This window comes from Triticum aestivum, chromosome 7A (assembly GCF_018294505.1).
Source record: "Triticum aestivum cultivar Chinese Spring chromosome 7A, IWGSC CS RefSeq v2.1, whole genome shotgun sequence".
Taxonomy (NCBI): Eukaryota; Viridiplantae; Streptophyta; class Magnoliopsida; order Poales; family Poaceae; genus Triticum; species Triticum aestivum.
In genome coordinates, this window is record NC_057812.1 from 310,042,795 (window position 1) to 310,059,089 (window position 16,295).

The following is a 16,295-nucleotide window of genomic DNA, read 5'->3' on the forward strand; positions in this document are numbered from 1 at the left end:
GTAATTTAGAAACTGATACAAGTTCCACCGAGTTCGTATTTTCGAGCTAAGTTTTTAACCGTACGTCCGAATGTAGAAATGATATGGCGTTGGAAAGGTTGAACAAATGCGAATCGTTTCTGTATATATTGTTTCTCCTAATTCCTCACGGTTTTAAGTCAATTTGGAAAATGGCTAAAAATGTATTTCCCCCGTAATTTCTACAAACTTTATCGGAATGAGGCAAATAATATACCTTTGAAAAGCTACGAAAAATGTGAAACTTTTCCATGTTGATGGTTTTCTCTGATTCCTAGCCGTTTTCCTGTAATTTAGAAAACGGAGAGATCATTCGTTCGGCCTTTATCGCGAAACAAATTCTTCGAAAATGCACCGCGTGAAGAACCTGAACTTTTCGGCGCGTGTACCTGAACTTCACTCTGTTTTTCACGTGATTTTTTTGCTTGTAGGTCTCCATCCACTGCTCGTAACTCTCCATCCACGCACCGGAATTGAGCAAGTGATATACCGGTGGAAAGCTGCTATAAGCACATAACTTTTCCGTGTTGATCGTTTTTTCATACTCGTGATGGTTTTAAAAGTTTTTTATCTGAAATTCATTCAGCGTAGTAGTTGAACTTCATGCTGTTTTCACGTTGAACTTCTGTGACGTATTTTCATTTGTCATTTTCTCATCCATTCGTTAGTGTTACACAAATGATACTCCTTTTGTACAAACCCCTCTCACAATATTTTTTTTAACTTTCTTTGACCGAGGAGTTGCACTTATAACAACAAAACTTTTAGTCTTTGCTTTTTTATTCTTTTTAATACAAAATGCACACCGTGTAGTACGTGAACTTGTGGCAGTTATCAATCGAATTTATCTCGGTTACGTGAAAATATCTGAGTTTTTTATAAATATTTATCTGAATTTCTTAATCCTTTTTTATAAAATTTTGAAGCGCTCTATTTTTAAAAGTTGAACTTCTTGTTTTTTATTTTTGAACTTCTTGTTTCCAATCTTTAATAATGAGGAAAATCTGAGTTTTCTATAATCATCGAACTTCTTCATCTTTTTCATATGGACTTCCTGATTTTATTTCTTTAATATTTTTATGAAAGTTTGAAGCACTCAATTTTTAAAAGTTGAACTTCTTGTTGTTTTATTTTTGAACTTCTTTTTTTTCATTCTTTAATAACGAGAAAAATCTAAGTTTTCTATAATCATCGCACTTCCCGCTGTTTTCACTTGAACTTCTACCATGTTTTTTTTGTTCGTAATTTCTCACCCGTTCAGCAGAGTTGCACAACTGATATATAGTGCCGATTGCCTCGCTCACAAGAAGTTTTTTAACTTCCCCGAGCTGAGCACCTGAACTTCTAGCAGTGAAATTTTTATACTTTAACTTTTTATTCTATTTTCTCATATGAAAACACACACCATGCAGCACATGAACTTCTGGCCATTTTTAATTTGAACTTCTCTGTAAAAAAGTTGTCCTTAACTCCCAAAGCACTCGTCGAATTTGAGCAAATGATAGCATTGGAAAGGATTTTTTTTAACAAATCATGACTAGTTAAGAGCATTTTTTTGAACATGCTAAGACTTGTTTTGAACATGCTAAGACTTGAAATGAGAAGAATCTGATTTTTTTTGTATACATCAGACCCTCCGTTTCTTTAAAGTGAACGTCTTGGCTTTATTATTTGGTAACATGGATTTTTTTGTAAATAAACATAGAACCACATCATTTTATAAATTTGAACTTCTAGGTTTTTCAAAGAAAAGGAGAAAATCTTTTTAAAAAAAATCTTTTTGAATTGCTTTGTTATTTTAATTTGACCTTCTCAGAGTTATTTAAAACCATGAAAAAAATGTTTTCTAGTACATATATTGAATGACTTTGTTATTTTAGTTTGAACTTTTTGGTTATCATTTTTCAATAACGGGAAAATTCATGGGATTATTTTTAGTACAACGATAACATTTTCTTTGAACTCTCTATTTTATGAAATTTGAACTTCTCAAGTTAACACTATTATGGTTGAAGCTTTGTTTTTCTTCATAGTATATAACCATTGAACTTCTCTGTTATCTTAATTTGAACTTCTTGGGTTTTATTTTTTATGAACAAAGAAATCCAGGTTTTCTTATAAACACTGAACCGCTCCGGTATTTTAATTGAGCTTCTAGGTTTTTTAGAAACAGGAAAATTTTGCTTTTTAAAAAACTTTTTAAACTGCACTATATTTCACTCTTTTTAAAAATAGAGTGAAATTTTTTCCACAAGAAATGTTGGCATTTTGGTAGGCGAACATGTATAGTCTTTCAATTGGTTTGCATGTTGAACAGCGTCAACGTTAAAAACTGAACTTCTCTTTTCTTTTTCTTCTAATAAAAACACACACTATAAATTATAATCTCTGTTCTTTTAATCTCAACCTCTTAGTGCGGATCCATGCCGGCAGTGCGCGATTGTCCAGATTCGTGGAGGAGTAGGGGCTCCGACCAATGTAGCTGACAACAACTGCACCACCGACATTTTTCTTCTACAAACTTCCGGCTTTCTCATATTACTTGAACCTCTAAAATTATACTTATTGAACTTCATGTGGTTTTTGCAAAGAACTCGCTAGCATTTTTTGTTTTGTTGAATTCCATTTTGCTTTCCAAGGCTTTTTTAAACATAAAAAATTTACTTGTTTTCAATGAATTTTTGGATTACAACAAGCACCCATGGAGCATGCGCACTTTGCACAACCAATTTTGAATGAAGTGGCATTTTTTGTGCACTTCTAAAATACATATAACACGGTGCCAAACTACAGAAAAAATACCAAATCCAAACTGCTCCCGTATACATTACCGAGCTCAACCTCAAGCATGGAACCTCAAGTACGGCCAAACATCAAGACCAATAGTCAGGAACCTAAAGCATTATACCACTACTGAAGCTATACGGCCAACTAGCAATTTGCAAAACAAAACAAAACAAATGGAACGGCCAGGTGCTCCATCAAAGGGAACAATTTTTTTCTTTGAGACCACCTCTAATTTGCTGCAAGTCTACAACAATCACAAAACACAACATTTGAACCTACTGTTGTTTTTTCTTCTTCTCCAATATATATTGAACTGCTGAGGTGGCATAGTTGAATGGTTGAGGCACTGCGGCGCCAGCTGTAGGTGGTGGACCTAAGTGGCAGTGGCACGCGTGACCAGGTGCAGGTCGAGACTTCTCCCAGCTGCTGGTCGAGACCTCCCCCATCTGCAGATGGAGCCACTCTAACGCAGCAGCGGCAAGATGATAGGTAGGTCTTTCGAAAAACAAAAGTGAGAGAGACATTGTTTTCTCCTTAGGCATTACACCGAACAACTGTGGATCGCCATCTTTGGCCACTGAAAAACAAAACCCAACAAAGATCAGGCATGGACACTTCGTTGCAGCAAATGGTAGCTTGTGGATCATTTTACCTGTGGATCCTGAGGGGTTGCAGTACAGTTGGAATTTCGTCCGTCCGTAGCTATGGCCTGTGAACTTCGTGTGGCGATGCAGTCGACCTGCAGGAGCATGGTGGAGGAGACCGAAGATGGATCCCTAAATGTGGTGGTAAGCCTAAACACCCTTTTTACATACAAAGAGAAAAAAAGAAAATGTGTGCCGCATGAGAAATGTGGCCTTCTCTGCACCACATGTTGCATTTCTATCTTGTCAAGCTCTGTCTACTGAGCTATGTGCTCTCGACCAAAGGTAGCATGGCAGGAGCAACTAGTACTTGCTTCATCAGAACAAAAAAAGAGCTAATCACAAAAATGCTTCAGTTCTAGCACGCATAATAGCAAACACATAGAGTGCACCCGGTTCACATTCAGAATACATAAAGATTGGCTTTCTGGCTAAGCATCAGCACATGGTACTATGAGTGAACCTCCAGCACAGTTTCCCTAGTGCTATCGAGAGGAGAAAAATGCAGGTAGGTACCTTTGCAGTGGGTGTACCCGTCACCGTCGTAGCGGACGCCGTTCACCATGGGGCACTCGCACACCCTGCCCCGCTACGTGTCCCTGCACACCGTCATGTTCGTCGCCTTGTCCCGCCAGCACCCGCCGTTCTGGTGCAGGCACTCGTTCGTCTCCATGTCTGCAGAGAAAAGCTCATCAGAAGTTCATCGTCGATTCACCCTTCTTGTCATCGGAAATGAAGGCCTTGGTGCTCACCATGGCTCAGGCAAACTTGCGGCTCGGTCCCCTCCTTGAAGCCGGCGCACATGGCCTTGAGCACCGCCGTCCTCTCCAGCTTCCCTGCACGCACACACCACACATCATGTCAGTTCTTCCGTCGCCGGAGAAATGAAAGAGACGGCGCAGCAACGGCCAACGGGCCAACCCACCTCTGTACTGGACGTCGTTGATGACGAGCGTGGGCAGGATGGTGACGTCCCCCGCGCGACCCGTGCCCGATCTGGTCCTCCTGCTCCTTGGACAGCACGGCATTGTCAGCGTCGGCGTCGGGGTCTCCCATGCACGCCAGCACCTTCTCCAGTGACAGCCCGAGCGAGGCCACCACCTCCTCAGCGCACGCCTTGCTGTACTTCTTCTCCTTCATGGAGCACCGCAGCTTGTAGTCCATGGTGAAGTCCCACCACGCCCACGGCCGCCCGCTCTCGTTGGCCACCCGGTGCACGCACAGCTGCCGGCAGGTTCTCCACCACCACCTGCTTCCCCTCGTACCCCTCTTCGAAGTCCTCCTGTGGGTCCGGCATGCAGTACCTGCACGCCCAACCACATCGTCTCAAGCTCTTGCCATGACAGGTACCAGAGAAAGCTTCCTCAACCAGCAATGGCGTGCCAAACTGAGAGTAACAAAATCATTTTTTGGGTGTGCCAAACTGAGATAAGAGAGACTGAGAGGGCATCATCAGCACATGAGACTATGGAGAGAAAGAAAGAGCTTCAACCACACATCGACACATGCCCAGAAGCTATTTGGGCAGTGAGTCGAAGTAGGAGCTCACTATTGGCTTTGAGCCAGCTGGTTGCATGAGTTGAACGACATGGAGGGGCTGCATCGAACTGCTGCATCTCCCGCCGGCTCGAGCCACCTTCTCGTGACACCCTTGCAGCCTAGACAGTTAAGTTCTGTGCAGTTCAATCAGTCGACACAGTAAAGTTCAGTTAAGAAAACTGCAGAAACAAGAGAAGAAATGCATCAGTTTTGTACATAAGAAACACAAAATCCGGCAACCACTAGTCGAGGTCGGCGACATCCGCTGCGGGAATGAGATTGCCGTAGCTAGTGGGAGCTCGGGTGTGAGTAGCCTCGAAGAAAACACCAGCAACCGAGTAGATCCAAACAGGACAGCAGGGGTGATCTTGATTCCTCGTCCAAAAATGGCCAAGTTCTGAGTGCGTGGAAGAAGGACGCGGCGGCAGGGGGAGAAGGTCGTGGTGGCAGGAGCAAGAAGTTCGCGACGGCAGGGGAGCCTGAGTGTGTGGCGTCCCGAGTGGCGGCGCTTGGAGAGGTGGAAGAAGGTCGCTCGTGGTCATCCACAGCACGGCAGCAGCGCATCGGGGAGGTGTCCCGCATTGGCGGCGCGCAACAACGGTCCAGGGAGGAGAGACGGGGCGTCATGGGTTTCGGCCAGGAGCAGGGTGGCAGCGGTGGGGTAGGGAGGATGGCGCTCCGGTGGCCAGGGAGCGGGGCGGCGAGATGCAGGTGCGGCGCCCGGTGGGTCACGCGCATCAGGGTGGATCAGGCTGGAGTCGGAGGAGGAGCGCCGGCGGATTGGGAGGTGGCGCTCCGGCGAGAGGGGCGCCGGCCGTGTGGAAGGAAGTGCGGCGGCGACGCCGGTCAGAGGGAAGAAGCGCGCTGGAGCCAGGGGCGGCGGCGGGAGGTGTCGGGAGATCCGACAGAGGTGATGCGGGAGGTGGGTGGGGTTGGGAATGGGCCAATCGGGCTTTTCTTTTTTTGTGTTTTCGGAGTTCGGGAACGTCTCACCGGGCCTATATAGGGCGCCATGATCAAAATAGTTATTCTGATTCTAGTATTAGAATAGTGTTGTCCTATATATATATATAAATATATATAGTGTTACTATTCATCACCCAGGGTGCAGAATAAGTTATTCTTCACCCGAGGTAATCTTACGATCATTTCATAATTAAATTACGTTTCGAATTCAAATAGTTACATTTCTATTGATTAACTACGTAAAATTTGACATAAGAAAATAATAATATAGGTCATAAGACAAGAAAATTTGCAGTTTATGTATATTTTAGACTATATTTTTACGTTTGTAATTTTACATAACATAAAATATTTTTTACGACGATTATATATTTTCTTACGGTCCCTTTTTGCGTCGGAAATAAGACAAAAGTTACGGAACGTAAAATTCTGGTGCATTGATGGTAAAATAGAGGGGGGTGAAGAATAAATATTCCTCACCCAGGGTGACGAATAGCGCGAGGTCACTGCACTTTCTTTATCAAGAGCACTGCATTACAGAGACTAGTGAACTTTGTGTCGTAAAAAACTGTACGCAGTGTTTTTTCGTCATTGTTTTTTCTCTAGTTTTTTAACCATTTATCGGAACGAGGCGTATGATATACTGTTGGAAAGCTATGGATTAGGCGCAACTTCGCCATGTTGAACACTTTTCGCGATTCCTCACGGTTTAAGAGCAGTTTTGAAAATGGTGCGGCCCATGACGAGTGGCAGCGAGCGTTTTTTTGCATTTTTTTCTAAACCGCTCGCCGGAATGAAGCAAACGATACACCGTTGGATAGATATCATCGAGGCGCATCTTTTTCATTAATATTATTTTCTCTAATTCGTTACGGTTTAAGAGCAGTTTCAAATTTACTAAATCGCGGAATTCTGTTTTTCAAAAAAATTCAAATTTTCGGTACTGTTTTCGCTCCAGTTTTCTAACCGTTTGTCAAAACAAGGCGTGTAATATATCGTTGAAAAGCTACGGACGAGGCACAACTTTCATATGTTGAAATGTTTTTAAGATTCCTTACGGTTTTTAGTTAATTTTGAAAATCGTGTGGCTGACGACGAGAGTCAGCAGCCGTTTTTCGCGAAATTTTCACAAACCGCTAGTCGGAATGATTCAAATGATACGTCACTGGAAAGATATCGACGAGACGCAACTTTTTTATTTAGAGCACACTCTATAATTCCATACGGTTTAAGAGCAGTTTTGATTTTACCGAAATGCGGCACTCTGTTTTTTCGCGACACTAAAATCGATGAGTGGACCGCATCAGACAGTAAACTGCACTACTTCAGACAGTAAACCGCACTGCTTCAGACTGCAAACCGCACTGCATCAGACAGTCAAGGGCACTATATTTTTTTAAGGGCACTATATTTTTTTAATTCATTTTTGTTTCAAATGTAGTGTACTAAAAAGTCCTTCATATTGAACTTCTTTCAAGATCAAAGTGCACCGCATTTGCATATATTTTTAAATGCATTTTTAGACCAAAGTGCACCGCATTTGCATTTTTTAATTCATTTTTGTTTTAAATGAAGTGTACCGAAAAGTTCTTCGTAGTGGACTTTTTTGCAAGACCAAAGCGCTGCATTTACATGTTCTAAATGCATTTTTCTTCGTAGTGGAATTTTTACAAGACCAAAGCGCACTGCATTTGTATGTTTTAAATGCATTTTTGTTCTAAATGGTGTATAATTCCTCCAAAAATAATAAAAAGTGAACTCCTCTATACATTTTTTTTACAAAGTGAACTCCTTTGTTTGGCAAAGTGCACCGCAAAGGTTTTCTTAATGAGCTGCATCGGTTTTAACAAATTATACACCATGTCCTTACAAATTTGCAAAAAAACATCGGTCGCGGATTTGGTGAACATGGGTGCGCGCACACCCTTTATGAATAGCCAATTCAAAAAATGCTAGCAAAAATCAAAAAAATCTGAATTTATTTTTTTAATATGCATAGTCAACCGGTATACTGCATATGAAGTTTCACGAAGAAATCACATCCGTGATAATTTTGGCAAAAATGACAAAATCAAAGGTAATCGAAGCTATATTAAAAAACACTGTTTAATGAATAGTATGGTCGCATTTGTATTTTCTTCACTAAGAATACCACAGGTATAAATACATCATGAAACTTCACACGTGAATAGAATGATCGTCTAAGGTTCATACGGCAAAATTTCAGAATTTTTTAAATTTCTCTAGTATTTTTTATGAATTTACTATTCATGTGGGTGCGTGCGCACCCATGTTCACCTTTGTATTTTCGAAAAACATCCTCCAAAAATAATAAAAAGTGAACTCCTCTATACATTTTTTTTACAAAGTGAACTCCTTTGTTTTGCAAAGTGCATCGCAAAGGTTTTCTTAGTTTATTTTCTTTTCAGTTTTTTTTCTACACCAGGATTAAAAGTGCACTACATAAAATTAAATAGAATTTCTTGCAACCACAAACTGTACTGCAGCGAGAGGGTTAGTTTTTGGGGGTGACCAAAGTCAACCTGATATTTGAACCGTGTTGTGTGAACCCGAGGAAAAAAAACTTCACACACAAGCCATGAGAACCGTACGCAGTGCCCCAATGGACTGCATCAATTTTTATATATTTTTATATTTTTCTCACACTTTTTTATAATAGCAAATTAAACTTTAAGAATGTTTTATTTACTTCAGTAGTTCCTGGCGAACTACAAGTCCACACCACAGGACTGCATGCGTCGCGCGCATGGGCTGCAATCAAATGGGAGTCCACAAATAGGCCAAAACTTTACAAAGACTACGAAAAATACACGTTTCTAAACACACCATTTTGCACTGCATGTCCACATGGTCTAAACTGCATGCTAAAGTCTCAATAGCACCATGTTTCCCCCGGAACTGCATTCAAATGAGTCACTGCAATTTTCATGCTTTACGTAAAATCCCCAAGCACAAAAAGCCCGGACTGCACTGCATGTGCACATACTTCAAACTACATTATTTGAATAGTCTCATCCCAAACACAAAATGAGTCCCTGTAATTTTTATACACAAAATTCTCAAACAAAAAATGCACCATTTGCACTGCTTGTTCACATGCTCCAAACTTTATGCCTTGATTCGAAGGAAGAGTGGTGGTGCCGCGCACAGGAGATCGCCGTGGGCCGGGAGGAGCTCCTGGATGCGTGGTTCGGGTAGGGGAGCACGGGATCCTCGTCGGGGGAGAGGAATTGAGCCAACTCCAGGAAACATGGCGCATTTTTTCCATAGTGAACTACAAAACAAATTTTAGTGAGCTTCAGTAAAACATCAAATGAACTTCAACAGTTGTTGTAGCTCGCAGACGCACATCCGGGGACCAGCCATGGAGGTGGAGGTGATGAGGGAGAGGAGAACTTGTGGCACTGTGCCATGCCGCTCGGAAGCCGACCTCACGGCGGCAAGCGACGACCTACAGCCCGCCGAATCTCGCGAGGGGGGGTGCCGACGTGCTGCGTGCACCGAGGTAGTGGACTGCACGGGAGCCCTTGGATCGACCGGGGGCAGAGCCACGGCTGCGGGGGCTTACTCTGCCGCAGCTCGTGCTCCTTCCTCTCCGAGGTTGGGATCACCGTCACGGCCAGCAACCAATGGAGGGGGAGGAAGATGGAGACAGATCCGGGGGTTAACCGTCACGGACAGATCCGAGGTTGGGCTCGCCGTCACGGCCAAATCGCCAGCAGCTGGTCGTCGCAAGAAGACCATCTGGAGGGGAGACATGGTAGCGACGGCCCTCCCCATCGGCTGATCCGGCGCATACTCCGCCGAGGATGTGATTTGGTCGGGGCGGCAGCGGGTACTGCTGTTGGGGGAGGGGGCCGGGGTAAAGCCACTGGGGGAGGGGGGCCGGGGTGCAGCCGCCGCGCCGCCGCCGTCTTTTGGCGAGCAGGGCTTGACTAGATCCCGTCGGGATCCGGTGACCCCCGAAGGCAGAAGGTGAGGGCGCCGGGGGAGGGGTGTCTGGGTGCTGCGCATCGCCACGGGAGGGAGGCCGGGGTGCTGCTCGCTCCTCGCTTTGAGGAGGGGCGTCGGGCAGTGTGGGGTGGGCGCGACCCCGGCGGAAGGAAGGAGGTGGAGAGGATAAGGGTAAGGGAACGAGTGGTGGTGAGGAGGGGTCGTCGGGCATCTTTTTTGTGGCCACGGGCGTAGCGGGTGCCGCCGGCGGAATAAGGTGGAGTCGGATTGGGGTCGTGGTAGTGCGGGAGGTGGGTTGGGGGTGTTATCAGAATAAGCTCCCGTGTTATCATAATAATACTTTAAAAGGTGTTATTATAATATACCCACTATATATATATAGTGTTACTATTCATCACCCAGGGTGCAGAATAAATTATTTTTCATCCGAGGTAATCTTACGATCGCGTCCTAAATAAATTATGTTTATAATATAAATAGTTACATGTATATTGATTAAATATGTAAAATTTGGTATAAAAAAATAAAAAAATAGGTTATAAAACCATAAAAATCATATTTTATGTACGTTTTACACTATGTTCTTACATTCGTAATTTTATGTAATCTTACGTTCTCTTTTTATGTATGAAATAAGACAAAATTTACAAAACGTAAAAATACGTTGCATTGATGTCAAATTAGAGAGGGGGTGAAGAATAACTATTCCTCACCCAGGGTGACGATATATATATATATATATATATATATATATATATATATATATATATATATATATATATATATATATATACTAGGAAAAATGCCCGTGCGTTGCAACGGGAAAAAAAATTATATAGAAATTACCAAAGGCCTTGCTAGCAACGGCTAGAATTCACCTAGAATGTCACGGGCGATTTCCGACGCCCATTCTATCCTATCCGAATCATCTGAGCTCGACCCGCCACATGGTTCACACAACAAATAATTGATACAACAAAGAGTGGCAGCAAAGAATATCAGAAAAGCATATCATAATAGCAGCAGAAATCACAAGTCTTATTCTATCACTTTTCTACAAAAAGGCGAAGCTCATCCCAGTCAAGAGAGTATGATATAGTGGTATTCGCCCTGCTCTTACACATCCCGAAATCAACCATAGAACATCAACCCCCAGTCAAGAGAGTATGATATAGTGGTATTCGCCCTGCTCTTACACATCCCGAAATCAACCATAGAACATCAACCTCGAGCACTCATACGTCTTCACAAATTATTAAGATTTCTTTGAGCTCCGATAAACAATGAAAATACTGCAGAACTGTGTTTACATAATATGTGTTGCCATTATTTAGAATACCGGCATAGCTATCACTTATTTCTGCTTGCCCTCAGAAACCTAAACCTTCTATGGGTCTTCTGATATGACATCACCAATGTCTTTGCATGCAACAATAAGATTAGTAAAATCTTTCCAATGTGTTCATCATCTTGCTCAATGATATTTGCTTCGAAATCATCATTCTGCCCTTCATGCTCAGAAGAAGAGTGTTGCACATTTTCTATGCTGGTCATAAAGTTTTCCACTTCATTAGGAATTAGGTAATTAAGGCTAACACTGTCCAACAGTTCATCCATCTTGCCATCCGCTGGTGTCTCCTCTCCCTTCTTTGACATGTTAAACTGTAAAAGTATGATAAAATCTAACGCTTTATTCTCTCCGAGCCACTTGTTAAAAGGATATCCAGCTTATCAGTGGAGGGGCCCTACCAATTGGGATGTACTGGTATATCTTATATGTAAACATTGGAAAGAATGGCTTCTTCGCATGAAACATCCATAACTTCTGGTCCAAAATATTCACCACTGGAACCCTCTGGCTCATGCATTGACATCTTTCCTCTTTTCATGTTTGCCCATTTGTCTGGGGTTAAATCTAGCATTACGTCTGATGCCGTATCACTATGATCAACCCAATCATTGGCTTCATCAACAAGTTCTCGGCCCACTGTGATGACTCATAAAAAATTGTTGTCTATCTTGCGGAACAACTTATCTGACCTTCTAGACTTGGGCAGATGCAGGATAATGGAATTGCAAGCTTCTGTTACCTCATTAATACTATGTGGTACTAGTTGAAAGAGCTCATGTATTTATGCATACCATCATCATAGAATCTAAAAACTAAAGTACCAACGCATTTCAACAAAAGCTCACTTAAATATGTGGTTGCTACCCTGAGCGTTGTGCCTGACAAACAATATCGCCTGAATGTAGCCTGATATTCATTAATTCATATGCATTTTTCCTGAGAAAATATGAAGTTTTAACACCTATTTTTTAGATGGCATCGACAGCCACCCTTGACTAATCACCTTGCTAACTCCAGCTGCCTCAACCAAGATAACAACACGGCATGCTAGCTCAAGCCAAGCACCCAGGACGACCGCGCGCACAGTTACTTATCAGGCCAGGCAAGTTACATCAAGCCTCCAACAAAACAGGCCTTGACTCCTGATAGACTTATTCAGCTAGCAAAGAAGGCTCTCCATAACTTCCCCTTGCACATTTGCCACCAGCTCTCTGTTCTGTCTTCTGTGTGCAGAATTCAGAATCTGCACCTGCTCTCAATCTGTAGAATTCAGATTCTGCACCTGCTCTCAAGACACGATCTCTCACGGTTATCAATAATTCAAAGCAATGATTTTCCTCATAAGAGAGTTCTTCTCATCATCGACATCAATGCAAAGTAAGAAGGCCTCAATCTCAGCAACATTTGTGTGATCCTCCTTAATCAAAGCTTCTTTGAATGATTGTAATGTTTTTATAAGAAACGATGAATCCTTTTCTGTGCTCTCAGGACCAACACTTCCAACAATGTTTCCAGTAACTTCATATTCTGAATCCTCCTGTAACAAAAAGGAAATTCAATGTAAAAAGGAATACACGTGTTTGTGTAGACAAATACTCCCTCCATCCCGAATTACTTGTCACAGAAATGGATGTATCTAGAACTAAAAATATGTCTAGATACATCCATTTCTACAACAAATAATTCCGGATAGAGGGAGTATGTGCAAGGCAATAGATTCTAGTGATATAGATCATTTTATCTAGCTTTTATAGAAGTGATGAAAGTGAAATAAGATACTGATATACCACTGCCATCTAGAACTTTTGAACTCTACTATCATTATAATAAGAAAGCAACAGGGCCACACCAGTCGAAGGAAGTTTGCGAGCACCTTCGATATATATATATGGCACCTTGGTCGTTGCAACATTCTCTTGTATTTTGATATCCTTACCAATGCTTCTTGTTATAAACCCAACAACATATCCAGTAGAACCATCTGTCACAGTCACAACACACATCCATCTTTTCTTGAAAGTAAAGATACCAAGAAATATCTGCACTCTGGTAGCATACAACTTCACCTCCTCGCATCAGCAAAGCATTAACGCTCTGAACTCATGTTGAAACATCACAACCGAAACTGAAGAATAATTGACTGCCAGATCTGTCTGTCTTGTCACTTCTGGCCCATTCAGGTTTAGGAGAGCATAGTTCTGTTGATAGAACACAACACAATTACCATCACATATCTTTTCATTTCAAAACAAAATGTAATTTATATTAAGTTATCACAAAGTCGGAAAATAGAGAAGAGTAATAGTTAAGCAAACAATCTAAATACATGAGGGATTCCTCTATGCACATACCCAGAAAGTACTATGTAGGTATATAATCTATCTACGCACATCCATCAATCGCCACATTACAAATTATGGTAACCAGTGACGAGCCGAAGCTATGTAGTTCCATAGTGACCATCTTGTGGTATTAAGATGTTTAGGTGCAGCTGCATAATTTTTCATTGTTTGGCCTAGATCCTCTTGGTGCATGTTTTAATAAACACAAATTCTAATCAAATCTAGCAGAATATTTGGATAGAGTAGAGAACCTTTTGAGCTCAAGCTGCTACCCAACTCATACAAAATTAAACCCAATTGATCAGTCAAAACGAAAAGTACAATCATCCGAGCATGAGGTATAGAGTAGAGCACCACGAAATCCTAGGTTACCTCTTCTAGCCGTCGTATACGAGCCCCTTTCCATCCTCCTACGCACTCTTCTTCGGCACCCCAAGGCCGCTGCCGCTTTGGTCACCTCCCTCACCTCTCTGGCTCCCCTTATAACCTAAGCGGGCGATGACGAGGAAAGGAAATAGAAATCGAATCTATTCAACCTATTGTAGACTCACTATAAAAGTATAAAAGAACATATGCCTTGACTGGAAATTGCAACTATAATTATTAAAATAAATGTTCACATACATAAACTAATCAGACCATTAGGCAGTTGATTTTGAGTGAACAGAACACCCTCCTTAAGCGATTAACAGTTTCTCATGATATCTATGGTATAATAGAATAAACAAACCAAAGAAAAGCTATATATGATTACTAAAAATTGTTGTTTTCTATCAAGAAAAGTGATGGTGTTGTAGCAAGATGATCTAAATGTAAATCAAATGGAGCTGACTTCTAAACCTGCTTCTCGCGCCTAGCTCGTCTAACAGTGGAATATGAGTAGCACATTTGTATGCACAACCGCATTGCAGTAGCTAAAGGGGCTTGTCCCCCTCTCCCTCATGTCATTAGCTATCAATAATCATTACCTAGTTAGCCATTTGTAGAACAAGGTAAACACAGAGAAAACAAGATGGATTAATTCCTCATAGATGAGATGTATCCTCTCAGCATTACTCAAAAAAGGATACCTGATAGATGAGATGTATACTCTTAGAATTACTCAAAATCACCGAGTTCACTTTCACATACCTCAAGATTAGGTAGAACATTATATCTCTAATTATCCTCTACTCAAAAAGCATTTGAATTACTTGCAAAACCTGCCATCACCAAGACATCAACACTTGTAGCAATAGACATCGTATATTACAATATATATCATCGGCTCATCTCATGTTGCCTAAATCTACATGGACCAATCAAATAATTGTAGCCATATGAAAGAAAAAACCGAAACAGTTCAAAGAAAGGCAAAGAATCTTCAGGCTCTATAGCAACAATGGGATTGCTCTTATTTTCGACAAACTCCTTTTGTGTAGAAGCAGTCAATCGTGTCTAAAAAAATCTGGAAACAGCTAGCAGGCTAACAAATATGGCATTATTACTGCACATAACTGAATGCAAATTACAGTAAGGGGCATAACCTGTGAAGATGGCCATCTGTCCTTGTTGCTGCAACTCAACGAACATGTGAAAGGCACACCTGCAGTAGGAAGATTCAGCAGCCACATGCAACAAGTCAGGAGTCGTGTATGAGTAAATCAAAGAAAGGAGAAAAGATGAAATCCAGAACATAAGCGGGAAGAGAAATTAGATCCTTTTTACATCAAATCAAGGCTAAAAACATGTTGAAACATACCATTGGGTGTCTAAGGATTTATGTTTTCTAGACCAAAGAAGAAAATGATCTAGTTTTAAAGAGGAGAGTGATTACCCTACCTCCAATCATCAGGGGCGTGCAGCTCTGAGTAGGGGGTCGATCCGGAGAAACCAGCGTGCACCAAGCCACGCCGCCTCAATAGGAGTTCCTCTCCCTTCCCTCCGGCCGGTCATCGGAGCCGCCGCCGCCGGCGACTGCCTCCCTCACCTTGTGCCCCTTCTCCTCCTTTCTTCCTCTCTCCCTCACGCCCTGGTCTCTTTGCATCAGCAGGACACCGTCGCCACCGGAGCAAGACGCCGCACCCGCCGCCAGATCCATCGATGCCGCGCCCGGATGGCCGGCGCGGCACCAGATCGAGCGCCTGGCAGTTGGGATCGGGAGGCGAGGGAGAGGAGAGCCCGTTCTCGTGTGTGTTTTCTGGCGTGCTTTTTTCAATTTAGAAAGGACCGTGGGTTGAATACGGTAAACTATAAGGATTTATTTGTAAAATGTTTGAACAAAACGTTTTCTCACTTAAGAAAGGACTGCGGGTTGAATACTACAAAACAGAGGGGCTTTTTGCCAAAGCGTCGACGATGTACGACTAGAAGTAGTAATTGCTTTATTAGTAGGGAAAGATATATATATATATATATATATATATATATATATATATATATCAATTAGGCTTCAAGTGCATATTTGTTAGTTAGACATATGGTTAAAATGTGGCACTAAATATGAGTAGTAAGTACTACAGTAACAGTACTAGTATACGTCCGAGAAATTATTCACCATGTCCACCCATTGAATTAACGTGACAACACATTGCGCGTGAGGCGACACAAGAATCCCGATGGCGTGTTCGGGTATTGTGGACTTCATATTTGGAGTACCACTTACCTGTCAAAATGTTTCATCATTCACTTAAA

General features: G+C 42.0%; 1 protein-coding gene and 2 long non-coding RNA genes across 7 annotated transcripts; all 3 read right to left on the reverse strand.

The window, feature by feature from the left end:
• Positions 1 to 2,817: 2,817 nt before the first annotated feature.
• LOC123154046 (vacuolar-sorting receptor 7) lies at positions 2,818 to 5,954 on the reverse strand. 3 transcript variants are annotated; one of them, XM_044572850.1, is made up of 6 exons: positions 4,999 to 5,954; positions 4,375 to 4,753; positions 4,202 to 4,285; positions 3,966 to 4,124; positions 3,458 to 3,544; positions 2,818 to 3,382 (listed from the first exon to the last, which is right to left on the reverse strand). In XM_044572850.1, coding segments are annotated over exons 1-4 (531 nt in total). In that variant the 5' UTR covers positions 5,066 to 5,954; the 3' UTR covers positions 2,818 to 3,382; positions 3,458 to 3,544; positions 3,966 to 4,123. The 3 variants fall into 3 exon arrangements, 2 of the variants coding, with proteins under 2 accessions (XP_044428785.1, XP_044428784.1); XR_006476631.1 differs by having other exon boundaries at positions 3,458 to 3,762; positions 4,375 to 5,954; XM_044572849.1 differs by having other exon boundaries at positions 3,458 to 4,124.
• A 2,773-nt stretch (positions 5,955 to 8,727) lies between these two features.
• Positions 8,728 to 10,201, reverse strand: LOC123154047 (uncharacterized). The gene is made up of 2 exons (XR_006476633.1): positions 9,325 to 10,201; positions 8,728 to 9,249 (listed from the first exon to the last, which is right to left on the reverse strand). It is a non-coding gene; the product is annotated as an uncharacterized lncRNA (long non-coding RNA).
• Positions 10,202 to 11,159: 958 nt separating this feature from the next.
• On the reverse strand, positions 11,160 to 15,809 carry LOC123150471 (uncharacterized). Of its 3 annotated transcripts, XR_006475116.1 has the most exons (5): positions 15,444 to 15,809; positions 14,463 to 15,207; positions 13,995 to 14,109; positions 13,154 to 13,478; positions 11,160 to 12,817 (listed from the first exon to the last, which is right to left on the reverse strand). It is a non-coding gene; the product is annotated as an uncharacterized lncRNA (long non-coding RNA). The 3 variants fall into 3 exon arrangements; XR_006475114.1 differs by having other exon boundaries at positions 13,995 to 15,207; XR_006475115.1 differs by having other exon boundaries at positions 13,130 to 13,478; positions 13,995 to 15,207.
• Positions 15,810 to 16,295: the final 486 nt, after the last annotated feature.